Source organism: Ammodytes marinus (genome assembly GCF_949987685.1).
Source record: "Ammodytes marinus genome assembly, chromosome: 7".
Taxonomy (NCBI): Eukaryota; Metazoa; Chordata; class Actinopteri; order Uranoscopiformes; family Ammodytidae; genus Ammodytes; species Ammodytes marinus.
The window spans coordinates 21,593,180-21,619,255 of NC_137211.1; the positions used below are offsets into that span (position 1 = coordinate 21,593,180).

The window sequence follows — 26,076 nt, forward strand, 5'->3', positions numbered from 1 at the left end:
CTCCAATACTATGCTTGCCTTATTATACATTCATTAATTGAAGTTTCCTAATATCCTAATGTTACACAAATATTAAGATGATACAAAGTATTGTTATAGTCACTTCACACTGTCGACTAACATTAAATTGAATTTGACTTTTCCAACAAAGTGGAACTAGAAAGATAAAAACAAAAGAAGAAACAGAAAAGGAATAAAATCATGTTTAAAAGGCACATTTTGTTTTTCATGTGGGACAATATATAAGGGACAAGTGGGTGGTGCCGAGCAAGCGTTTCAAAGTGTGTAATGAAATGACATATGAAAGCTATATACAGTATGACATACGCAGTTCTAGTCTTAGCACTGTAAATGTTATAACATGTTATAATGTCAAAAATTCTTACTGTATATATGCTTTTTTTTAATCTCTTTACACACAAACTGTATACAAACACGTGCTCTTAGATTGATCTATCTATCTAGAAACTTACGGACGTCGTAGCCTTTTATGGTGCAGACCATGCTGAAGGCTTGAATTAACCAGCATCCGTTAATCAACAGGCTGTCCAGGTAGGCACAAGAACCGAGCTGAGCCCAAAAAAATACAGGAATAGCAGGAAGAGGTTATACTCGACAGGATAGAGCCTGTTTAAAAGCAAAACATTGACTCATATTTGACTTATATTACTTTACTGCGGGGACTCACAGACAACAGGTTCTTCATGGCGATCACAAAGCAGGTGTATCCGATGAGCCAGTCCCACAGTCGCAGGATGCATTTGACAGGCTGCATTAACACACTTCCTCCAAACAACATGAAGTAGAAACAGGCCACCAGGTAACCCAGACAGAAGATGTTGATCCTCGTGGTGCCGGTGATAAAGATGAGGCACAGCACCAGCCAGAAGAAATAGCTGAACACAAACACCTTCACCATGTCCAGGTAGCACCTGATGTCCGGACAGATATTGTTGTTTGATGGAAGAAATGTATTGATGAGACAAAGTGCAATCACAATTCTCTTGTCTCTCAAAACAACACAGCTCCTTCAATTTCAATGTCAATGAATATTATCAATGCAAATATTTAGCTTCGATTGAGGCTTCAATATATTCTGCCTTCTGGGAGATTGCAAATTTAGTAAGCACTCGCAGTAGAAAGTTGAAGAAGGCCATAAACATAGAAAAAAAAATCAAAAACAAAAATGCCAATGAATGCTTATCCAGCAGTTTCAGTTTACCAGAACAGCTTTCATGAGTTTGGCAACAGACATGAATTAATGATCTAACTCAAATCCTTAATGCTCCTAAAACGACCACAAACCACAATGATGGGACTCCCAATTATCCGCCTGCAGTGCAGGAAGCTGTTTGAAGAGATTAACTAAGTGCTGGATTATGGAGCCTTTTCCTGTTCTTATCTTGGTTCTTTAAATTTACACTTTGAGGTGGAATCACATTCAGGGAGAGGAGAAAATAGATCAATGATCTATTAAATGACAATTTAAATTTTTTATAGAATTGATTAATATGAAAGATTTCAACATGACATTGAAACCAAGTCAAATCTGTGATATGATGCGAGTGGAACCAAGACCAGAAGAGCATTGTTGGTATTTCTGACCTGCAGTGAAGGAAGTTATCGACAGGAATGTACTGGTTGAAGGAGCAAGGATCCAGACTGCGGCTGATCTCAACATTGTCTCCGGCCAGCAGTCGCACCGCCGCTCTGTTCTCTTCTTCAAATACCTGCCACTGCAGAGAGGAGCAGAGCAACAGGAGGTGGTCATCTGCAGAGAGCATGAGGGAGAGGGCAGTTCAGAATCTGACACTAGGAACCACAGAGGAGCAATAAGGTTCAAAGTTAGGAGAAAAGTGAAAAGAAGAGCAACTCACAGAATATGAATGAAGGATTGGGCATCATGGCGAAGTCAGGAAGGTAAAACCATTTAATGACATTAGAGGTCAAAGGTTGAATGGCGGTTCTCCAGGGGTAATCTGATTGGAGAATAGTATACATTAGAATAGCTCATTTTGTGTTAAACAGTGCAGAAACGAGTTGATGATCAAAATTTCAATCTACAGAAAAATAATCAGCTACTATTGATCAATTCTTCCATGCACAAACACCAAATATTTAGTGGATCCACATTCTTAAATGTAACAATTTGCTGCTTATCTGATTTTTATCTTTGTTATATCTTTTGTCTAAAGCAAGTTTCATAAATCATCAATCAACATTAATCATTACCGTCATGCAATGTTTTTCTTGCTTTTTGATCGGTGTACATGGCACAATAGCCTATTCTTCCTGTTTTTGGAGTCTACATTTTCTGTAGGTGTCATTTTTTACTTTCTCCCTGCTTACACTGCTCAGTTCAAACTGCTGTATCTTTATATGGATATTTATGGCCATACCACACCAGGTGTTAAAACCAGCAAATTTAAAAGTTTGTTAAGAAACTTGTACATCATACAAAAAATTTAAAGATGAATGAAAAAAAGCCCTTACCAACACAGAAAGCGGGAGGGATGCCAATGCAGAGCAGGTACTGCAGCACCATAAGCAATGCAGTGAAGCAGCAGTACTTGGGCCACACCTCGCCGATAGCCTTCCTTCGTCGCCGTGACAGGACAGCCATTAAGGCGCAAGAATGGAGCAGGGCATAGAAATCCATCCTCTGACCAATCACATTGACGGCCACAACTAAACTGATCTAAGGAGAAGTGGGTCCATATTTAGAAGTCAATGTCAGAGAAACAAGTATGATACATACAAACAGATGTACACACTCACACTCTTCTGCCGCTAAACAGTACCTCTAGTCCGAATTTGTAGAAGAAGAAGTTGATGAAGTACTTGATGCATGGCAGGATTCCGTGATCAAGGTGCTGCCTTGTGATGCCGTGGAAGATGATACTAAATGGAGGGACCTTAAGATCATTATGGAGACGAAAGTAGAGCTGGTGCCTGGAAACAGTCGCCTCAAAGACCAAGAGCCCCAGCACCATGAGATGGTTCTTCAAAATAGAAAATAGTTAGCAAGTGTGTTGTATTTCGTATAACGTCTTTATTCTTCGCTAAAAAAGACTGGCACTCTTTATCATATCTATCTACTCGGCTTGGTCAAAATGCCCAAATGTAGTGATTACTCTTGATGCATTTGATTTGAATTGCTAAAATTCCTATCTAACAATGCTCGGTTTGGTTACTTCCCCCTTGGAAGGGGGAAAAGACAGGGATGCCCACCTTCCCCTCTCGTTTGCCCTAGCCAATGAGCCCCTGGCATTAAAGCTGCAACTCTATAAGGAATTCATATATCGGGATGATGTGTTATAAGCTGATAGTTATATGTGTTAACAAGCAATTGAACAGGTGTACCTAATAAATTGGGGGATAAGTTGATGTAAAATATACATGTTATGTATCTTTAACCTGAGTTGCGTCTGAAATCGCGCACTCACGTAAGTGCACTTACATTGAGTGCACTTTATTATCCATACAGTACACTTACTTATAGACGCAGTGCTCTCATTTCTACAGTGCACTGTCCAAACTGCCGTCGCGCACCTACTGGAAATTACTTCGCATTTTGAAGGTTCTTCTTCGGTGGTATTTTTTTTTAAACGGTCGGATACAGTCTAAAACAGTGTAGTTGTACGGAAAAACTAAACAAATGTGTAATTTAACTTTTGTAGAGCACGCCCGTCTCCACAGTTGCTTCAAGCTCCTCTATTTTGATTTTAATGTCCCGTCCTCTCCGCTACGTAGGCAAGATGGCGGCCATTGAGTGTCCATCGCTCCACACTCAAGTTTTAGACCGTTTTGAGTGCACGACCGAGGAACTTACAGTGCACTGCATTTTGGCACACTCTCCGGTTTTGCGCAAAGTGCACTCAAAAAAGTAAGTGTAAGTACAGAAGTGCGCGATTTCAGACACAGCATAGTTAACCCAAAACCTGGTTGAGTGTACCATACCCTTAGACAGGGGAGGACCCTGCCCTCACATTTACGCAGCGCTCCACACCAGTCAACGGGGTCTACTGGCTCGATGTAGAGAATAGACCTCCTGAGCAGCTCCATCATGTTCCCTCTAATCTCGTCTTCATCATCCAGGCCCGAGCTGTTGGACGGTACCAGGAACTGAGATACAAACGACATTCATGTGTAATTAGGAATATGTTTGTGTCTTTGTGTGTGTCTGTGTAATGATGAGCACATGACAAAGGTTTTATTAAATACATACTCCAAATACAACAAATAACACCAGAGGGTTTAAAGCCCACGGTTACAGACAAACACATTTATGATACTCACAGCTGTGCAGTTGGAGGAGTAATCAAGGGGTTTGATGACTTTAAGCTGGTAAAACATCTTGCACACCACCATGACGCAGGCCCAAACAGCAGAAATGCTGGATGCCATAGGTCGTAACCGTGGGAACGGGAGTGCAAACACCCACAGAACCAAGAAGAGCAAGTTCATGACAGAAACCTGTTAAAATGATGTCAACATGTCACTTTTTCCAAGAAATACATTGGTGAGCACAGAACAACACATTTGACATGAGTTAAATAAGCATTAGTCACAACAACTTTTCTCACCGAATATGTCAGTAAAGTTATTAAAGGCTCAAAATATGGTTGTTCATCTATTGATTCTACCTCCACTTCTGGCATAAAAGAAATGAGAAGATAACAAGAAAAAAACTATTTTTAAATATATCAAGTAAGCACACACACACACACACACACACACACACACACACACACACACGTACTGGTCAAACAGCCCACCTCTTGAAGTGACACCCAGATGATGCCGGAGGACACGATTTTGAGGCTGTGGAGCTCCAGCAGTCTCCACATCTGCTCCTGGAGCCTTTGGAGTCCTGACAGAGCAATAATGAGCAAGAGGCTTGCCCGGTCTACTATCACAACCCACTTGTCCTCCTGGGTGCTGGGGACAGATTCTGCAAGGAAGAGACAATTGCAAAGTAGGGAAGGACATTAGACATAATTTGAACATCCTATCCACCCATTGTTATACAATGCCAGATTAATTATTTGTCCCACTCCAGCTGACTCAACAAAAGGAGGCACAAAAGCTTTTTTGGATCTTGAACTAAAATTACCCTCTCCTGTCATCTCCTCCTGCTCCTCGGCTCCTTTCTCTGAGGTGGTTTGTCCAACACTGTCCAGAGTGTCCTGACTTTTTCCGGTTCCCAGTTGCTCCTTGACTAGCCTGGAAGACAAAAGGAAACATTTTAAATGTCTGCACATTGGGAAAGATTAATTTTCAGATTCATCAAAACACACAAAGTATGTAAGGAAAATGAATTATCTTCCAAATAACCATAATACAGTATGTTGTGCTGTAGACACAAACATCAGCCTTACCTTTTCTGGAGCATTTCAATGTTTTCTTTAACACTGAAATTAAATTAAAGAGATGTATGAAAATTAACCTGAGTATTTCTGATAATTGTGTTACTGTGAAGGATACTGAAAAAAGAAATTGATAATTTGTTTCACAATCATAATCTAAGCAGGACAAAATGTGGCCAACTCTTTCTGGTTCAAACACCGATCGTATCTACAGGCATTAAATCCACTGTGGGAGATACAATTAATTGTAATGCGTCTTAACACCAAAAGCGTCAAAATGTCTGCAGTTTATGTGCAACAAAACATTCATAAAGGAATAATTGCAACTCTTACGTTTCAGATATCACATTGACCGAGCTCTTGATCTCTTCCTCACTGGTTGGAGAGAAGAATGGATTGGAAAAAATTAGATGTCTAGCAGTTGAAAAGGAATGTATATCAGAGAAAACAGACTTGGTTTAATGTTCAAGATAAAATGTCACTATACCAATCATCAGTGGTATTGTTTTATATGAGGCACAAAGTCATTTTGCCTCAATTACATTTTCACAATTAATTAATGATCAGATTTTGTATTGTTCTTTACTTAGAAATGTTTATATCAAGTGGTAGTCTGGTTATTTTTCCAATGAATGCACATATTCTTGCCATCTCACCTGGAAGCCTGTCTGACAGGTACGTTGTCGAGGTCAGTGAGAGCCAGGAAGTCTGAGTTGAAGTAGTGCAGCTGGAGGATGCAAGCCAAGAGGAACACAGCAGGTAGCAGGATACGTGCAAACAGCTCCACTGTGTCGTACCGCTCCAAACCCAGGTCACGAAGACTGGTAAGGTGTAAAGATATGATTAATATAGCAAAAGGGATGCCATGTCTGCTGAAAAACCTCATCATCAAACACAATGCATGTTCTCGCTTTATTCTTAAAGTAAAAAAAGAAGCACAAACTCATAGGCCCATAAGCTCACCCTTCCTCGGACATGCCCATGATCTGTTTGAAGAGCCCAGACACGCTCCTGAACTGGTACAGGTAGATGGCTATCAACACCACCATGGAGTAACCGACCACCACCGCCCAGAACGTCTTCAGGACCCGCCGCCACACGTCATAGCGGATCTTAATGTACAGATAACAGACAGTGATACGGCACCGTTTTTCTGAAGCAACAGATCTTAACCTCACTATTGACCTTGATAAAGTTAAACTGTTACACACGTCTCGTTGTAATTTTAATTCCCTATTTCCATTTTTAATGGCCGCAGGTGTTAGGGTTAAATGTTCTGTATATTCCAAACTAGTAGGTAAGTTAGACTGTGACATCAGTGACAAGTGTTGCCTTTATTCATTTTTTACACACACTCAAGTATGTAAAACACCAGAATTGCTGATGTTGTCTGAACAGAAAAAAATGTGGCTGTTTTGTCCACAGCCATTAGGCCTTCCTGTAAGTGCCTACCATGTTTCTAATAGGTCAGCAGAAACATAAGATGGGAAGAGAAAACAGGAAAAGAGAAACAAAAAGATTATGTATGTGTTCATAAGTCATAATCAATACCGTTTACCTGTAGAATTTGATTGAGCGGCACATAAACTGTTTGTGTGTGCTTTCCCAAGATTGATTTGGACCGTTTTTTTTCACAAACAACAGCTGAATGATTCACTAATGATAATTTAGGCGGCAACACATTACAGTGTAAGAGCTATAGTGGCTATGCGTGTTACAGAACAGTGTCTATTACAGCAGATTTCCTCTCTACTTTTTGACCCCAGCAAACTCAATATCAAATGTTTAGCAATCATCTGCTTGACTTTGTGTACAATGCATAAAGAATAAAGGTTGATTATGACACCAAGACATAAATATTACAGTAAAGATGCACGGTGTCCTGAATATAGAAAATGGAGAAGTTAAAAAACTAAAGTCTTCATCAGTCTACTTCAATTAAAAAAAGACAAGACTAAATGCTAGCTGTCACTGACCAGCCAGATCTCTAAAATCACAAGGAAAATCACTAACCTGATAGAGGACAACACAGAAGAGGAAGAGGACAATGTAAAGGATCTTGTAGACGACCACCTAAGCAAGAAAAATGTAGTTATTTTTTATTTGTCTAACTGGCAGGTCATCTGACAAACAATAAGTGAACTTCAGGAAAACCTGTCCAAAGTGCCTGTCCAGCCACATTGTGAGTCCAAACGTCAGGAAATTTGACACACATATCCAACCCATAAAAGCTTGCCATGATGGATTGTATGCGTATCTGCTTTATCTGAAATATGACATCTACCTTTTGGATTTCAACCAATTTTGTCCATGTGGAACTGAGAATCACCAACACAATATAAATGAGCAAGAGAGACCTATCTAAAAACATGCCATCAATCAAACAACTTCGCAAAGAGCAGGAAATTTGGCCATAATTCACTGACCATTTGTCCAATCATCATAAATCTTAGTAGATATGTTCACGCTTTGTTTGGGAATAAACAAAATATCCTGAGCTGGTGGACGGAATTTCACAGAGTTCTGTCCACATGCTCTGGGACAAGTATTAACCAAAAAAAGAAACCAAAAAACATGCATGGATTGTGCAGATACTGGAATATAAATAACAGTTATAAATACACAACTAATCCAAATTCAATTATAGAGTAATGTTTTTCATGTTAGGTGTTTGACAAGGCTAATTAACTTTGTATGAAGTGGAATGGTGAATGAATGCAGCAGCTAATAAAATAGTGACAATAATAGGGAAATATGATCAAAATATATAACTCCACAATTGCCCTGAAACCTTCTGCAGAATAATTCAGGCATGCAGGCTATAATGAAATATATGTTCGGCCAAATTCACTGTAATTTCCTGATTTCACACAGGAGTAGTATTGGCCAAGTATGATAGAAACACCTAATGAAGGGGATTTTCCTTAGTTTTAAAAGCTTTCAATAAATACCTTTCCTCCCGAGAAGCTGACCACAAAGAACATGGAGCAGCAGAAGAGGATCCAGTATTTCACTAGCGTCCCTTTCACTCCTGAGATCAGCATCGCTGCCAGAGGCGATGGCTGACTTTCTTCTGCTGATACGGAGGACACCAAGAAAATAATTACAAGATGGAGAAAACCCAGGGGAGAATATAAAAGGATTGAACAGAATAAAGTCCATAATTCAGCCTGGCTTCATGTCATAATGATTTAATCAATTCACAGATCGTACTACAAATGAAATGTTATTCTCTAACACAGTAGCCTACCTGTTCTATTTGTAATAAGCAAATTGAAAATAAATTACGTGTCACAACTTTGACTTCATCTAGAGATTCCGCCTTTAAGCTCTGCTCCTCTTGTCTCTCCTTAAGCTGCTGACGAAACATCAGCCAAAAGCTGAAGCTGTATAAGACCTGCAAGCAGACACAGTGGGTCATCATGAGTACAGAGCATGTCATTTTCATGCACAGTTTCACAATCTGCTTTAATAATCATAGTTCCAAGTAACATACACATATTAATAAATTTAACACAACAACGGTTGAAAAAGAGCCTAGAAATGTATTTTACTACAACCATGGTTCAAAGACACTGTTAGGCTACAAATCTAAACTCCAGTCGTTAGTTTGCTTTGGAACAGCACTCTATTCTATTTTATTTCATCCTTTTATAAAGAAATATCATATTTAATTCTTAGGGTGAATTCAGGCATCTTGGGACAACTGGCATCTTGGGACAGTTAAGCTTTATCATGTTTTTCTTGATATGAATAATATTTTATTTCTAAAATTCTACACTGAGCCAATCATGAGAAAGTTTGGAATGAAAAAATATTGGTTATGTGGTCATGACATCACTTTTGGTGGCATGGTCTAGCCATATTCAACAGCATTGCAGTGAATTTAGATGAAAAGTCAAATGACATAGCGTTTTCTTGTAAATGATGTTAAGATCATAAAAATCTAACAAATGTATGGATGTTTGTAATGTGTATATATTATGTTAGGTAATAGAGTGGTCAATCAGAATTTAAAAAAATAATGTTCAGATCAATCTTATTTTCTGTAAAAAATGTGATTTTGTCACTGTCCCAAGATGCCAATTGCCAATTGGCATCTTGGGACAGTGTATTACTGGCATCATGGGACACAGTGATTCAAGTTATTTTAATGGGGAATTTTGTCCTCATACATTTAGATGGTAAAATTTGCAAATCAATTATTCCAAATAGCTTTTATTATAAAAAAATCGGTTTATAATAGCTAGCAAGCAATTAGCATCACATTTATCATTAGCACTGCCAGCTAGCTCAATGGTAGTTTTAGTGAATATTTGTTGAGTTCATTTTTTTTGATTTTCCTAGGCATTGTAGCTCAACAATGATTAAGATAATCTGTTGCACCCTTCCTTTGAGATTAAAGTGCTTTTTATTTGAATTGCTACTGTTTTATTACTTCAATTTGATGTGTTTTAATTGTCCCAAGATGCCAATAACAGGTGTCCCAAGATGACAGTAATGCCTTGAAAAATGTTTTTTGGGTCAATGTGTGTTTGCTGAAGAGTCATTCATCCTGTGTTTAATTTTGACTTATTTTTTCTTCTCTGTTCCATAGTAGAGATCTCAAGCTGTTTAGAATGGTATCATGTGATGGGAAAAGACCTTTGAATCATACTTAGCCTAAAACTTCCACAAGACATATATTTTCGGAAAGTGTCCCAAGATGCCTGAATTCACCCTATATGTTAAAACTTAGCGCTCTCGCATCTTATGTCTTCGATCCTCTTTTCCCACTTACATGATTTCTCTTTATACATTTTGTAAAGCACTGTTAGATGAGTCCGAGCCCCCGAGGACTGGGAAGAACATCATTGAATGATTCGGGCATTGTTTTGCATATTATCAATAAAGAAAAAAATCATGTTTCGTGATGTCGTTACAGAGATCACAAGTCAACGTTTTCAGCGGACGTAACTCTGAATCAAGTAACAACACAATTATATTAATCAACATCTGCTCATTCATCACTCGCCCTCAAGTTCTGGTTTCCTAGCAACCCTGGCTGAAGCGTACGTGCAAAGGACAGCGAGATCGATCAGTAGGGGAGGCAGGAGGATTGAGAGTGATAAAGAGCAACGTTTCCTGGTACCCCGAGAAACTACAAGATTTACAGGCAGCCGGTCGATAGTATGGACCAGCAGGTGGACAAAGACAAATCTCCACCTCATTTTTCATTTAACTTTTTTTAATTGTAACACATATCTGTGTTACAATTATAAAACAATTTAGTGGCCAGAACAGCATTGCTACCAAAAGAATAGGATGCAAAATAACCTTGTATGCATAGTTCTTAGACTAATATGCCACTTTAAAAAAAAAAAAAATGTAGAGTTTAAACTCCAGTTTTAACCCTTTGCTGGCCAGAAACAAAGAATCCATAGGAGAACTACACAGGTCTGTGCTTCAGCCTATTAACAGAGCAAATTTCCACATTTTAAATGTGGTAAGCAATAGCTTTGTTCTAGCCTACTGCTTTTCATGACCTGATAATGTTTTTCGGTAACACTTTACAATTAGGGTAGGCCTACATTAATTGACTGTTAGTTAATGCTTAGTAAATGCTTAACTGTTATGCTTAGTTTGCATTAACACTTACCAAATGGCGTTAACAATGGCGTTAACAATGCATTAGGCTAACTAAATAGCATTAACTTAGAATTAACTAACAGTTAATTGATGTAGGCCTACCCCTATTGTAAAGTGTTGGTTATCGGTTTATCTTTTTAAAAAAAAATGTAAGACCAACAAAAAGGCCTTCTCCACCTCACCTTTGCCCCCAGGTGAACACTTGGCGCGGGATGATAGCTGTTCAGGTCGAAGTCCACTATAACGGCCAGGGGGAGCCCGGGGTACAGCTCGGCCCGGCTCAGACGCAGCCCGCTCAGGAAGCCCAGCACTAACAGGACGGTGCCGTAGATAGCCAGGAACGGAGCGGACATCATGGCGTAGCGGCGGCGGTCTCGCATCATCCAAATAATACAGGACCACACCAGCAGGGCAAAAGTCAGCCAGCTGTTGTAGGTGATACTCCACACCTGAAAATATATTTTTTTCAAATGGGGACATTATTTCAGCCAAACGGCTATTCCTGTTATGTTAGCATTAACAACATGGAAATAGATAATTGTAGTAACCGTGCTAACGTGTTTATTGTTTAGTATTAGTAATATACCGTTTTTGATACAATATTATTTTTAAGTCTACAACAATTCCTTTGCCCTCTTCCACCTACTTTGTTGGATTGTTTGGTACATAATGCGAGTTGGTTAGCCAAGCTAGCAAACAAAGTGTCAAAAACAGTTTTTGTTGTGCTAAAACTGCTAATGCTACCGTTGGTTTAATTCCCCCAATAGCTAATATTAGCTAGCTAGTAGCTACTTACCCCAAACAGTGCTTTAATACTAGTGTTGTCAATAAGTTATAATGTATCAGTCAAAAATGCCAAACATTGGTTCAAACTTCTTGAAAGTTTTCTCTTTTAATTTTATATCATTCTCTATAGGCTACTATGGCTATATCTTTTGGACTGTTGGTCAGACAAAAAATACTTATAAGACAATGTAAAACACATACAGTGGACTGGAGTATTGTGTTGTTTGCTGTTTTTTATTAGTTTGTCCCTTATACTGCTGAAGCTAAATGTCTGAACTCTGAAGCTCCTTATTTTGTCTTATACAGTATTATCTTCAGTGCCTGTGAAATTATTGACTTGACCTACTCCAAAATTAAGCAACTTCAAGTTTCAAGAAAAGTGCTAGCCTATATAATTACAATATATTATGATAATTTTCCCTTTTTAGATATAACTTGTCTCCTATTGACCTCCATGATGGCACTAGTCATGGTTGCTAAAACAGTATCCAAACAAACTTTCATAGATCAATAGTTTACCATCATGATGATGAGGGCGCTGACATAGCTGTGTTTTTGCACCAACAGTCCAAAGATGACCAGGCCACTCGGGCCAGAGGAGGGAACAGATGCCTCTGCTGGAGTCCTCTGGTCCTCTTCAGACTTGTCCCCATTTTCTCCTTCACCGTCCGTCTCTGAGACAGCTAGGGGTGAGAGAAAAGGTTTATGTTGAAATTAGTTTAGTAAACAGACCAAAAACTCTTAGACCCCAGAAACAAGGACTTGTAGTGTGTATTGCTGAGGTTGCAGGACAGACACATTAATCCAAACGAATGAAATGTTTGTGTAGATTTGAGTGTAACAACCACCATGCGATGGAGAGTCTTTGCCTTCATACTGAGGTGGCGGGTAACAGTTTGTGTACTCCGCCCCTACTAGAGATCCCAGATCGTCTTTATGGACTTCTTGCCATGAACCCCCCGTCATCAAAATCATTGGCTGAGGAAAGAGCGTTTCATACTGTAAATTAAGACCATAGTTCATATGTTTCACCTTATTATCCGGCAGTCAAAAACATGATTCATCTTAAAAGCAAAATAATATAGCAATGAAACTACTCACCTCATCGGGTAGATACGTTTCATCATCTGTGCTGCTTAAAAGCTTACAATAGAGAGAATCTTAGGATGATTATTGAAATACTGAGATGTTGGCTAGAAAGGAAAAAGTAGCCTAGTAAAATTATGTCTGCATTTTATTTAACAGATGTTTAGCTGATACTATGATACTGCTATCCAGAACAAATAACAATGAACATCAACAAGGTAGAATACGTATCACTTACATAATACATTAATTAACAATTCCCATGTAACCCTGTGGTTAATTCTCCACACCCCAAAATGCAATTAAGAAGAAACACATCCATGTTTGTAGGTTACCTCCTGCTTATCTCCTGAGATGTAGATGACCCTGGAGAAGCTTGGAGGAAGCTCTGGACTCTCTGCTGGACTCTCAGACTCCTCATCTTCAACTGTGCCCTGGGAAAAGGGACTTCTGTCATGTAAGTAAATATCCTCCGAGTACTGTATGAAGTCTATGTGCCTGCAAGTGTCTAGAATATTTTATAGTGGTAGAAGTTGTACACACACACACACACACACACACACACACACACACACACACACACACACACACACACACACACACACACACACACACACAAACAAACCTCTGTGATGTGGACCCATTTGTGCAGCAGAGCCACCAGTGTATAGTAGAGCATAAGTAGAACCAAAGGGTTGATGAAGTCGGGCCAGCTAACATGTGAGTGCATGCCGAGAACGTGTCGGTCTGAACTGTTGGTTCTGATCACTCCTGTCATACCAAACAACCTGGGACAGGTACGGGAAAAAGGAATAAGGACAAAGATGAAAAACAACAATGAAAGGAAAGTTGGCTGGAGAAAGCATTAGAGCAGAGATAAAAACAAGAATGTAAGAAGAAATAACAGACTTGGAAGAGGGTAAAGGACTGTGTCAATAAAGCCATTGCAAAAAAGTGATTAGATTAGATTAGATTAGATTAGATTAGATAAAATTAGATTAGAATATATTAGACAACTATTGATCCCAAGAAGGGTAATTTATTTGCAGTTTACCACATCCATAATCACACCAACAACATCCAAAATGTTACATGTCAAAAACACAATAAATAGACAAACGGAGGCCGGTGAAGGACAGCAAGCTTAAATTCATATGGTAAAATAAATAGCGATAAAATAAATAATAAATAGAAATTGTTACATGTACTGTATTATCATGTAAAGGTACTGACAAAAAAGTAATGGGCTAATGTAATTTGAAAGGACTACCTGTTTATAGGGGAGCAAATCCTCTTTACCTCGCTAAAATATGGGCCTTAATAAAACTGTGTATAACATAAATACAAACATTTAGAAAAAACATCTATAATAATAATAATAATAATAATAATAATAATAATAATAATAATAATAATAATAATAAGTGAATAATGCAGATAAAATTGAAATGGTAAAAATAAAATGTTTGACTTGTTCGAAGATAAATCCAGAACTAATTTTAATTTAATTTTTTTTTTCAATAGCGTGCAAACCTAAGACAAGGATAAAGTTTTAGTGCAAATTGCAAAGTCAAAAAATGTATTGTCTCTGATAAAGACGTAGCCTGGTAGAACCCAGCCGAGTCTGCCGGCGATTTGATTTAGCTCTGCAGACTAGTCTGGCCTTGACCCCCTGTGTGGCACAGTTTACTTCCTACCAAGGATTCTGACACCAATCACAAACGCCCAGGCGCACTAGAGGCGGGCTAAACATGATGAAGAAAGTGAAGCGACGGACATCATTGGTCTGATTGGTTGAAGGTCTATCCAATTGCGTACTGAGGCATTTTGATCTACGTCCATTGATAGCGCCACTTAAAACTCGGAAATGACAAGGGCCGCGTTTCCCAGATTCGTTAAGAGCCTCTTTGGACCTAAGTGCCTCTTTGGAGCGCTCTTAAGAACGCTGTGAAAGAATAATGCGTTTCCCAGATTCCTTCTTAGCAAAAGAAGCTCTTTCAATAAGACGGAGGTGTAAGATGGAGCTGTCAGGGAAATTTATTTCCTCCACTTTTCGAAATAATGATACAATGCTCAATGCGGACCACTGGCGGAATAAACATAGACTAATAGTAGAGAAAAAATAATGTTTTAATGAATTAGACGTTTACGTTTTCCACACACATGAGTTTATAGTACTACACATAAAAAAAACATCAACAACCCTGTGGCATTTCACAGATATCAAGGAAACAGATTTAATTGAATTCAGCTGAACCTCATTGAGAGCGGCTCCACCTGCGACTCTATATAAAGGCGATGCCAAAGTCCACCGCCATGCTGCACAACATTGCAGTGCGCGTTGGTGCAGATGAGCCGCCTCCTGTTGCTGACGAAGAGGAACATTCAGAGGACGAATCCCCGAAGCCCGCCCCCCGCGATGTGCGAGCAGTACTCCATCAGGCCGGAGCCCAGACCAGACAGGAACTTATCCACCTCTTCTGAGGTCCAACAACCCCAGCCCCTACCCCTTCACCACAAGTCGCCAAGCACTGATCACTAATAAACCCACAACCATAAACCCACAACCACCACACCACCCATAACAACTGTCAGGCCTGAAGGTTGAAATAAATAAACAGAACCAGCAGATGTAGACTATATATAACGTCCTGCACACTATAATTAATTAATGTTAAGGAAGTAGTGTTGTATGTGGGAGTATAGTGTCCACGTTTATGAGGTGACCATGTAACAAGTGGGAAATTAGCGGCAAAACATGCTGTGCTGAAAGAGCGCACAATACGCACACGTTTTGATCCTACGCTTAGATAAATTACAAATTGCCTGGGACTTTTTGTTGCTAGGTTTGACACCCTCATTTCAATGCAAAAGTATCCACACAATACATGGTTGAAAAGGAAACCAAAGTAGTTTATTGAAACCATATGGGGGAGGGGTGGCTCTGCGCTGTCTTTACTGGGCGTCTGCATCACCTGCAATGAAGGGAGATTGATTAGTGAAACCTTCGCACTCTTCCTTTTTGTTTGGTTCTGGAACTCCTGCCACTTCTTCCTCACAGCACGCCAGTCACGCAGGTCACATGGGCTGGAGGGGGACATCTTTTCGGCTATGGCCTGCCAAACACGGTTCTTCACCGTAATGTTCTTTTTGCCCCTTGTTCCCCTGAATAAAACATCCCGGTGTGGCCAGTCCTCGCCCACTAAGACGGCCATCTCCTCCACGGTAAACGACGGTGCCCGCTTGTTTCTTTTGCTGCCGGTTTCTTCCATTCTCACATGTGTGTGCCTATATCCACGGGGGTATATATGCGCTAATGGGCTTGATTACTACTTGGATACACTTGTTGCCACACACAACACAAACACACCCGCACCCACACACCCCCACACACACACAATACATGCGTAGTCTAATTCCACCTGTGTGGGGGGGACCACGGGGCGCTGTGTGTGACTTATGCACTGATAAAGAGGTGGGTGATCGATTTGCCTGGCATCAATTTATTCAGTTTCAGCACCACCGCGGTGGACAGCTCCCACTAAGACCGTCTTTTGATGCTTCTTTCGCTTTATTTTACGGCTCTCCAAAGAAGGGACTTAAGACGGCATCTGGGAAACACCCGTATCTTAGCGCTCCTTCTTAGGCGAACCCTTCTTTCGAGCCTTCTTTGGTCCCAAAGAACGATCGAATCTGGGAAACGCGGCCAAGGTCGATTCCAGACCCATGTTCAATCTTAAATAAGATGGAGCTGCAGTCTGGCGATAGCCAGGCTAATGAAGACACACCTTGAATTGAGATGTTTGTTTTTGCATTCAGTAACAAGCCGATCACTTTTATTTGCGTTGGGGTGGCATAAGACTGAAAGCAACATAAAATATGCTCATTGCTGATATTAATACATTCACAAAAGCACCAGTCCAACATATCCTATCCTACTTTTTATACCTGGCGTAGACGTCTTTTGGTGGCACAAGCTGCTGGGACAGGGGCAGCTGGTAGAGGTAGAGAGCCAGCAGGTGTCCTCCACTGAAGATGGTCATCATCACACACAGGGAGCTGAAGAGTAGCAAGCTGATGGAGCGGTCGAACACCCACCACCAAACCAGCCCGAGAAACGTCCCGAAATACACACTTGAGGTGAGGGAGGGCAGTGTGATACCTGAATGTGCACACACAAACACACACACAAACACGCACAGAATGGCAAGCCAAGGGTTAAAAAAGTTAAATAGAGTAAGAATACATTAGCCACGTTTCCACCGCAGGACCTAGTTCCAGGAAAATGGAACCTTTGCAGGTACTGTGTTTCAACCACAGGAACCAGGGTCTAAACCTTAGTTCCTGGAACTATGATTACCCCACAGGGTTCAACATAACTTTTTTTTCCTACTGGCCCGCCGGGCCAGTGGATCCGAGTTTTACTGGCCCCTTGTATATTTTCACTGGCCCTGCACACACTTTTTTTTCTTCATAATTTAGTGTCAATAATTTTAATACGTGTATTAGAAAAATAACCATATCTAAAGGGAATATACAGGTCCTTCTCATATAATTAGCATATTGTGATAAAGTTGATTATTTTCCATAATGTAATGATAATGGTAAATGGAATGGTAAATGGACTTGACTTATATAGCGCTTTTCTAGCCAATTTTCTCAGCCCCAAAGCGCTTTACATATCTTACCACATTCACACACACTCATACACCGATGGCAGTAGCTGCCATGCAAGGCGCTCTCTGAACCATCGGGAGCAATTTGGGGTTCAGTGTCTTGCCCAGGGACACTTCGACATGTGGCGGGTAGGCGGGGAATCGAACCTCCGACCCTGCACTCCAGAGGCAATCTTCCTACCCACTTCGCCACTGCCGCCCAATAATTGAACTTTCATATATTTTAGATTCATTGCACACCAACTGAAATATTTCAGGTCTTTTGTTGTTTTAATACTGATGATTTTGGCATACAGCTCATGAAAACCCCAAATTCCTATCTCAAAAAATTAGCATATCATGAAAACGTACTCTAAACGAGCTCTTAACCTAATCATCTGAATCAACTAATTAACTCTAAACACCTGCAAAAGATTCCTGAGGCTTTTAAAAACTCCCAGCCTGGTTCATTACTCAACACCGCAATCATGGGTAAGACTGCCGACCTGACTGCTGTCCAGAAGGCCATCATTGACACCCTCAAGCAAGAGGGTAAGACACAGAAAGAAATTTCTGAGCGAATAGGCTGTTCCCAGAGTGCTGTATCAAGGCACCTCAGTGGGAAGTCTGTGGGAAGGAAAAAGTGTGGCAGAAAACGCTGCACAACCAGAAGAGGTGACCGGACCCTGAGGAGGATTGTGGAGAAGGGCCGATTCCAGACCTTGGGGGACCTGCGGAAGCAGTGGACTGAGTCTGGAGTAGAAACATCCAGAGCCACCGTGCACAGGCGTGTGCAGGAAATGGGCTACAGGTGCTGCATTCCCCAGGTCAAGCCACTTTTGAACCAGAAACAGCGGCAGAAGCGCCTGACCTGGGCTACAGAGAAGCAGCACTTGACTGTTGCTCAGTGGTCCAAAGTACTTTTTTCGGATGAAAGCAAATTTTGCATGTCATTCGGAAATCAAGGTGCCAGAGTCTGGAGGAAGACTGGGGAGAAGGAAATGCCTAAATGCCTTTTGATGATGGTCTGGGGTGCCATGTCAGCTGCTGGTGTTGGTCCACTGTGTTTTATCAAAGGCAGGGTCAATGCAGCTAGCTATCAGGAGATTTTGGAGCACTTCATGCTTCCATCTGCTGAAAAGCTTTATGGAGATGAAGATTTAATTTTTCAACAAGACCTGGCACCTGCTCACAGTGCCAAAACCACTGGTAAATGGTTTACTGACCATGGTATTACTGTGCTCAATTGGCCTGCCAACTCTCCTGACCTGAACCCCATAGAGAATCTGTGGGATATTGTGAAGAGGAAGTTGAGAGACACCAGACCCAACACTGTGGATGAGCTTAAGGCCGCTATCGAAGCATCCTGGGCCTCCATAACACCTCAGCAGTGCCACAGGCTGATTGCCTCCATGCCACGCCGCATTGAAGCAGTCATTTCTGCGAAAGGATTCCCAACCAAGTATTGAGTGCATAACTGAACATAATTATTTGAAGGTTGACTTTTTTGTATTAAAAACACTTTTCTTTTATTGGTCGGATGAAATATGCTAATTTTTTGAGATAGGAATTTGGGGTTTTCATGAGCTGTATGCCAAAATCATCAGTATTAAAACAACAAAAGACCTGAAATATTTCAGATGGTGTGCAATGAATCTAAAATATATGAAAGTTCAATTATTATCATTACATTATGGAAAATAATCAACTTTATCACAATATGCTAATTATATGAGAAGGACCTGTATTCCCTTTAGATTTGGTTATTTTTCTTTTAGTTAATTATATGAAATGTTGATATTGCTCATACACATAATATAAAACCAGGCAAACATATTGAATTTGAAGCCTACAACTGAAAGTATGTTGAAAGAGTGGGACAGTATTTTAAAGTCCAGTAGTTTGATGATTGTTTTTATTCTTGAATTTGGGCAGTTTAATGAATAGTTCACCTGCAGAAGTCATGTTCAAACATAAAAAAAAAAATAAGAGATGAAGGTCTGATCATTCTTTGTGGTGTGGTAGGCTGTTTTTATTACTTTCTCTATATGCATAAGGGATGTGAATGTGTCGACCGAATGACCGGTTTTCCACTTGCGCTCAAGTTGACTTTAAAAATAGAATAGAAATCCGAAAATCAGTGGGTTATGCCGTTTTTTTTAATGGGCGATTTCACCGTGTACGAGTTCACGTCTGGTCGTGAGCGCGCTGCAGGAGTGTCACTTCTCCATGAAGTGTCAGCTTCACATAAGAGTCCGGTGTGGGACCATTTTTTCAAACTATTGATAAAAAACAATGCAGTGCAAAATATGCAGCATAAGTTAAACGCTCGTCTAAGACTATGACGTTAAGTCACCTTAGAAACACACAAAGCCTTCGTCCGATCACAGCAGCGTTTCACCGTGTGATCTCGCCAGCGAGTGAGCCGCCGCGCAGATGAACTGTGGTTTGTGGCTAAAATAATAACCGGGGATATTCTCCCCGTTAGCGATTTCAATGGGAAAGACTTCGCGATCTGATTGAATGTCTCGAGTCTGAAAACACAGTGCCAAACTGCGCGACTATAGGAACTGTACAGTGAGCGGAGTCCCTCCGTTCGTTTCTGTCTACAACCGACACAATCACCGGAGACGCATTCACAGCATTTAAATAAAGCCTCTCATTTGTATTACCATTGGGGCTTGGATGCAAATACTGCAACATTACGGCGGCAGATAAAGGAAAAGCGCAGTTATCATTTTCTGCACCTCAACCTCTGCTGTGGGAAGAAATAAAGGGGGCAAAGCAAGTCGATTGATTTGTCGACTCACAGGCGGACGGTAGGCAGCTCTGCCAACGGAGCGAGAGTGCACCCGCTTGTTGCTCCGCCTGTCTAAACGCCCACGCATCGGTTTTCCACTGGCCTTTCATTAAAAAAAAATATTTTATATTAGGTTTATTATATTGAGTCTTAAATAAACACTGCTTTCATTCCGACTCTCAACGCGCATTTCAATGAACCATGATGTAGTCTACAAAAAGATAGGCTACTGAACTGTGATTGGCCAGTCACTGGCTCGCCCGGGCCAGTGACAATCAACTTGCCCTGCATTTGATTTTACTGGCCCCGGGCCATCGGGCTATACGTTATGTCGAACCCTGCCCCAGAAAAAGATCCTGCTCAGAGGATTGTACTTTATAAAGTTCAGGAACCTTTGGGGCGGGGCTGCAGTGCTGCTATATTCTGATTGGTCGAGTATCCTACTCACAGCGTTTCACCTGGCATGTTTAAAACTCCCCTTTTGCGACAGGCTTGTTTCCTGTTTTGGATTTAATCCATTTGCGATGTAATAAAAAACAATCATCAACAGCACAACATGAGCGCCCTACATACAGTCATATGAAAAAGTTTGGGAACCCCTCTCAGCCGGCATTATAATTGACTCTGCTTTCACAAAAAAAAGATAAAAGTGGTATGTCTTTAATTTACCAGGAACAGCTAAGTACTGGGATGTTTTCCAAACAAAGATTTTTTGAAAAGCAGTATTTAGTTTTATGAAATTAAATAAAATGTGAAAAACTGGCTGTGCAAAAATATGGGAACCCTTGTGGTCTTGCTGATTTTAATGCATGTAACAGCATGTAAAACTGAGGACTTTAAACACAAAATTGGTTGGATTATGTTGTTAAGCCTTGAACCTCATATAAAGGTCTGTTTAATCATGATAAAAGGTATTTTAGGTGCCTAAATGCAAGTTCCACTTCTCTTTGACTCTCTGCAGAAGTGAGACAGAATGCGATCATCAAAACAGCTCCCAAAAGATCTTAAAAACAAAGATTATTCATTGTCATGGTTTAGGGGAAGGCTACAAGAAGCTTTCCCAAAGGTTTCAATTGTGTGCCTGTGTCCTTCCATTTCCTGACAACGTTCCCTACAGTCGAAATTGACAATTGAAACCTTTGGGAACGCTTCTTGTAGCCTTCCCCTAAACCATGACAATGAACAATCTTTGTTTTTCAGATCTTTTGGGAGCTGTTTTGATGATCCCATTCTGTCTCACTTCAGCAGAGAGTCAAAGAGAAGTGCAACTTGCATTTAGGCACCTAAAATACCTTTTCTCATGATTAAACATACCTTTCTATGAGGTTCAAGGCTTAACAACATAATCCAACCAACTTTGTGTTTAAAGTCATCAGTTTTACATGCTGTTACAGGCATTAAAATCAACAAAACCACAAGGGTTCCTATATTTTTGCACAGCCAGTTTTTCACATTTTATTTAATTTCATACAACCAAATACTGCTTTTCAAAAAATCTTTGTTTGGAAAACATCCCAGTACTTAGCTATTCGTGGTAAATTAAAGACATACCACTTTTATATTTTTTTTGTGAAAGCAGAGTCAATTATAATCCCGGCTGAGAGGGGTTCCCAAACTTTTTCATATGACTGTATTATTGCCTGGGCCACACATCATGCATCTGCTGCGCTTGTGTCTGCCTTTTTTTCTGCGCCCGTGTTTATGGATTAGAGCAGCCGTTTATACAGTCTATGGAGCAGACACAGCGCGTCTCGGCAGGAATGTAACCATTCAGCTCATGAGTTTCGCCTTTTATTTTTCTTCATTTATTCCCCGCCAGATGGCCGCAGTTCTCCACTGAAATATATAGAACATTAATCTGTCCGCTGCTCGTGTTAAAATATCATCTCGAGCAGCCACACAGTGGCCATCTGCAGTGAGACACTATTCAGCTCACCAGTCTAATTTTTTTCATTTTTATTTTTTCCATCGGACGCAGACTCAATGCAAATATTGTGCCGAAACTCAATTAAATAAATCAAGGCTATCATAAAATCACATGCAGCACAGATAGGCCTACTTTTACTGCTTTTCTACTGCCTACGTCATCAGCCTTATTTGCATAACCTCCCCGGGACTTCAGGCCGCAGTGGAAAAACAGACAACACCGGGCCAAAGGAACCTTTAAGTACCTGGAAGAGCAGTTCCTGGAACCTTACATTCCTGGGACTTTTGGTGAAAATGCAGCTATTGACACCTACATGCTCAAACCAGCTGCTACATTGTACCTGCGAGTCCCAGCAGTAAAGTCACCACCACTTTCCCCGCTGTGTTCATGATTGCCGACAGCAGCAGTCTCAGTCCGGCTGCAAACACTATCAGCTTCTGGACAAACTGTGGCGGACCCGTCTGAACCGGCACTGTATTCTCATCTGAGCTGTCAAAGGACGAACCCTCTGTGTCGCTTCCTTCCTCAGAATCGCTTTCAGAGGTTTCCACATCCTACCAGGCCCCAAAAACAAAATCTGAATGATATCACTTTGCATTCATAACGTAATGTACAGGTGTGACCGCTGTGATGCTTGACTGCAGTTACCTCAGCGTCAGACGGGGGTATTCCGTTTTCATGGAGATTGACTTGGGGCACAGGACGCAGCAGCTTTTTGAAGAGCCTCAGGACAAAGAGGGAAGAGAAGAAGAGGCCCACATCTGGGGCAAGGAGACGCACAACGTTTCCAGCGTCAACAGAGCTGAATCTGAAAATATACAAGCATTTTCATAGATTTGATCCCCACTGATCTCAGATACAAACAGGTATTACCTGATACTTTCTTCAGATAATGAACATATGGTTGTCCTCATACCTTACAATGCCCAGATGGTAGAGGACATCTTCCCAGAGGCCGCTCACTGTTAATATAAGCATGGTCGTTTAGCTTGGAACAAAGCCGTTTTTCTAAATTCCTGAAAGTGTTTAAATTTTTAGATCTGTTTGTTTCAGATTACAATATATGTAGTACCTATGTAGTTCTGTGCCACTTTCGACAGTCAATTCTACCTATATTTATATGAAGAACTTTCACAAGACTAGTGGTGACATATACTCTTTCTTCTAAATTAAAAACCCAGAAGTGTAACAAGTAGGTTTACCATGCAGGGGGATGTATGCGAAGGGGATCTGCATGAAGCACTGCAGGGTCAGGAGGGTCAAACTGGTATAGATGATCAACCTTATGAATTGACCCGTTTGACCTGAACAGAGTAGCAAATGAGAGAAACCATTAGGAAACAGATATGGAAGTTAACAAACTGTCTTGTCATACATTTAGAGCAAATTATCTATCTTGATAATGTTCTAAACTAGGAATTAGCTTCCATTCTACTAAATGTGTTCTCTTGTTCACTAATTAACGCATGAAGAACTTAATCATGGACTTAAAAATAGATGGTGCAACCCAATTCAGAAGTGTAATTTAAACCGACTTTAAAACACTTTAAATTTAGATTTGTTAAATAATTAATAATGTTTATTTATGTGAGAGCAGATGCAAAAATTCACATTTGCCTTACAATCACTAAATCACATTAAAGATACAATTTAGATGCAGGGAATGAGTAGCATTACAATGAATTTGTCGGTTTTCAAACTAATGCACCAGGTCATCATCTGAGTCTAGAGTCTGGCGCTGGTAATCAAGAGGTTAGGAGATACAAATCATTAATAATAGCTGATGTGGCCAAATATTAGCTGAACCAGCAAATGTGCTGTTGCTGTTCAGGATTTTTACTAAAAGCTTTGTTTCACTTAAACCTTTCTGCTCCCCAATAAGGGAGTCACAAAATCACACACACACACACATACAATCTGCCAACTATAGGGCGACGTATACGAAAAACCCATGATGCACAGGATGTACACACATTTGACCACTTAGCCCAAGGAGAGAGATCATATCAGTGAGTTGAGGATAATTATGGTTATTTATGAATCTTTCAAAGACAAGCTGAAAGGCAAACAGTTTTTAGATGGGGGGATGTAAAGACAAGGAGCGAAAAAATGCTGTCAATATGCTGACAACACATCTTTTAATTCCTCACTGTAATTACCAGGCTATGTATAATTGATTTGACCGTTCCAACCACATCCCCTTTACAAAGTACTCTGAGGGAGGGGTGCAGATACTTTAATTCACCCGAATGCAGTGATCAATACAGAGAAAGCCCACGCATACAGTATGCAGTTAGCGCACACACATTTATCTTACTCAATATAATGTGTCTCGCTTTTATCACCGCTCCTCTCCCTCTTTGCTTTTCTCCGAATCAGACATTGGCAGAACAATTAAGATGTTTTGACATTTTTAATTGAAAGAAATAATGAATCATTGGTTTCATTTTCCCTTTCTTTAGCTCAATTTTCACCACCGAGTTTACAGTTCAACTAAGTTACCAAATAGATAGAAAGTTTGAATGAGTTTTACTGACACTAATCAGTGTCTTGCATTATGATTTAAACACATCATGCAGATGAAGAACAGACAATGCTGTAAAAAAATATACATAACCTTGATTATAATACACACATATTGTATATCACTGGAGGTACTTATTATAGATGGTTTTATAAGACTTCACACATAGAAGTTTGCATACTTTTCATACTGACCTGCAACTGGGTTACAGTAAAACCTGTTCAAACCCATAAACATGATGTAATTTATCATTGACCTTTCATGGAGGCCGGGGTGGGGTTCGGCAGCAGCGGCAAGGTGAGCAAGTACAGGAAATACACCACGGACAGACCATTGTAGCGGAACGAAGAAGCTGAGGTGCAGAGGAAAGAACACACATGCTTCATCACTTAGATAGAAATGGTCTGGATTAATTAATTTGTCCACAGAAAACTGATGTTTATTTTCGTCATCTATTCTTTATATGATATCTCAAAAATGTTAAGCAAACAACCAAAAAATAAAAAGAGCAAATAACCTTAGGTATAACTTGCCTCTCATCTAATTTTGAATGTTTGTAAACTAAAACATGTAAAATATATTATAAAAATAGTATATTTTAAATATAAATTACCATAGTTCATCATAACCACTAAGTGCTTTGCCTCAGCATTACAACTGAAAGACATGGGACACTGGGGCTTTCTGTATTGAACGTATTTGAATCAGTGACACCATTTTCTATTGCTTAAACATTCTTACACATGACCTAATTCCTGTTTTTCAGCATATAGTGACTAACTTTTAAAACTGTCTGCTTCTTGACTAGAATCTAAAACAATATTGAGTGGGATTGAACTATGCTGGACTATAGAGGGGTTAAAGATAAAACATAAGAAAAATAAACCTAAACTTGTCTAACAGCCTGAACATTTTTTTCAAAACAGAATTCAAATACTGTAGCTTTTCACACTTTTCCAAAATGTTCAAATCATAAATTTTTTGTTGTTGCTCTTTGGCAACACATAATTAATGTTGTGCCAATAAAGCCTCTTGGATTAAATTGCACTATTAAAATCAGATTATAAACGGCAATGCTGCTCAGGTTAAATTTTCTTTCTGAGCCCTGAATGAAGACTCAACTCATTTATTGAAATGCTAATGAAAGAAACAATATTAATCCCTTAAACTGAATTAGTGTTGTGCATTTCCACAGTACTAGTAGCTTCAGCAAAAGGCCAGCTGTCTGTAAAACAAGCATAACCCGATTTTACTGTAGGGAAGAATTATCTCGAGTTAACAACTATTTATTTTCATTATAA

The 26,076-nt window shown here is 40.0% G+C and overlaps 1 protein-coding gene across 1 annotated transcript in view; it reads right to left on the reverse strand.

The window, feature by feature from the left end:
* LOC307252912 (piezo-type mechanosensitive ion channel component 2) overlaps positions 1 to 26,076 on the reverse strand; it is a gene marked incomplete at both ends in the record, with an annotated part of 44,723 nt that overhangs the window by 18,083 nt on the left and 564 nt on the right. The window contains 28 exons of the mRNA XM_080030734.1: positions 474 to 570; positions 689 to 932; positions 1,606 to 1,771; positions 1,878 to 1,979; positions 2,494 to 2,698; positions 2,802 to 3,002; positions 3,961 to 4,125; positions 4,300 to 4,476; positions 4,779 to 4,954; positions 5,117 to 5,226; positions 5,703 to 5,744; positions 6,026 to 6,190; positions 6,333 to 6,481; positions 7,383 to 7,442; positions 8,321 to 8,445; positions 8,658 to 8,766; positions 11,180 to 11,446; positions 12,303 to 12,457; positions 12,632 to 12,761; positions 12,885 to 12,926; positions 13,205 to 13,296; positions 13,491 to 13,657; positions 16,818 to 17,031; positions 22,592 to 22,805; positions 22,900 to 23,059; positions 23,168 to 23,213; positions 23,454 to 23,555; positions 25,032 to 25,127. Coding sequence (XP_079886860.1) covers positions 474 to 570; positions 689 to 932; positions 1,606 to 1,771; positions 1,878 to 1,979; positions 2,494 to 2,698; positions 2,802 to 3,002; positions 3,961 to 4,125; positions 4,300 to 4,476; positions 4,779 to 4,954; positions 5,117 to 5,226; positions 5,703 to 5,744; positions 6,026 to 6,190; positions 6,333 to 6,481; positions 7,383 to 7,442; positions 8,321 to 8,445; positions 8,658 to 8,766; positions 11,180 to 11,446; positions 12,303 to 12,457; positions 12,632 to 12,761; positions 12,885 to 12,926; positions 13,205 to 13,296; positions 13,491 to 13,657; positions 16,818 to 17,031; positions 22,592 to 22,805; positions 22,900 to 23,059; positions 23,168 to 23,213; positions 23,454 to 23,555; positions 25,032 to 25,127 — 3,978 coding nt within the window. The remainder of the gene's footprint in view (positions 1 to 473; positions 571 to 688; positions 933 to 1,605; positions 1,772 to 1,877; positions 1,980 to 2,493; positions 2,699 to 2,801; positions 3,003 to 3,960; positions 4,126 to 4,299; positions 4,477 to 4,778; positions 4,955 to 5,116; positions 5,227 to 5,702; positions 5,745 to 6,025; positions 6,191 to 6,332; positions 6,482 to 7,382; positions 7,443 to 8,320; positions 8,446 to 8,657; positions 8,767 to 11,179; positions 11,447 to 12,302; positions 12,458 to 12,631; positions 12,762 to 12,884; positions 12,927 to 13,204; positions 13,297 to 13,490; positions 13,658 to 16,817; positions 17,032 to 22,591; positions 22,806 to 22,899; positions 23,060 to 23,167; positions 23,214 to 23,453; positions 23,556 to 25,031; positions 25,128 to 26,076) is intronic.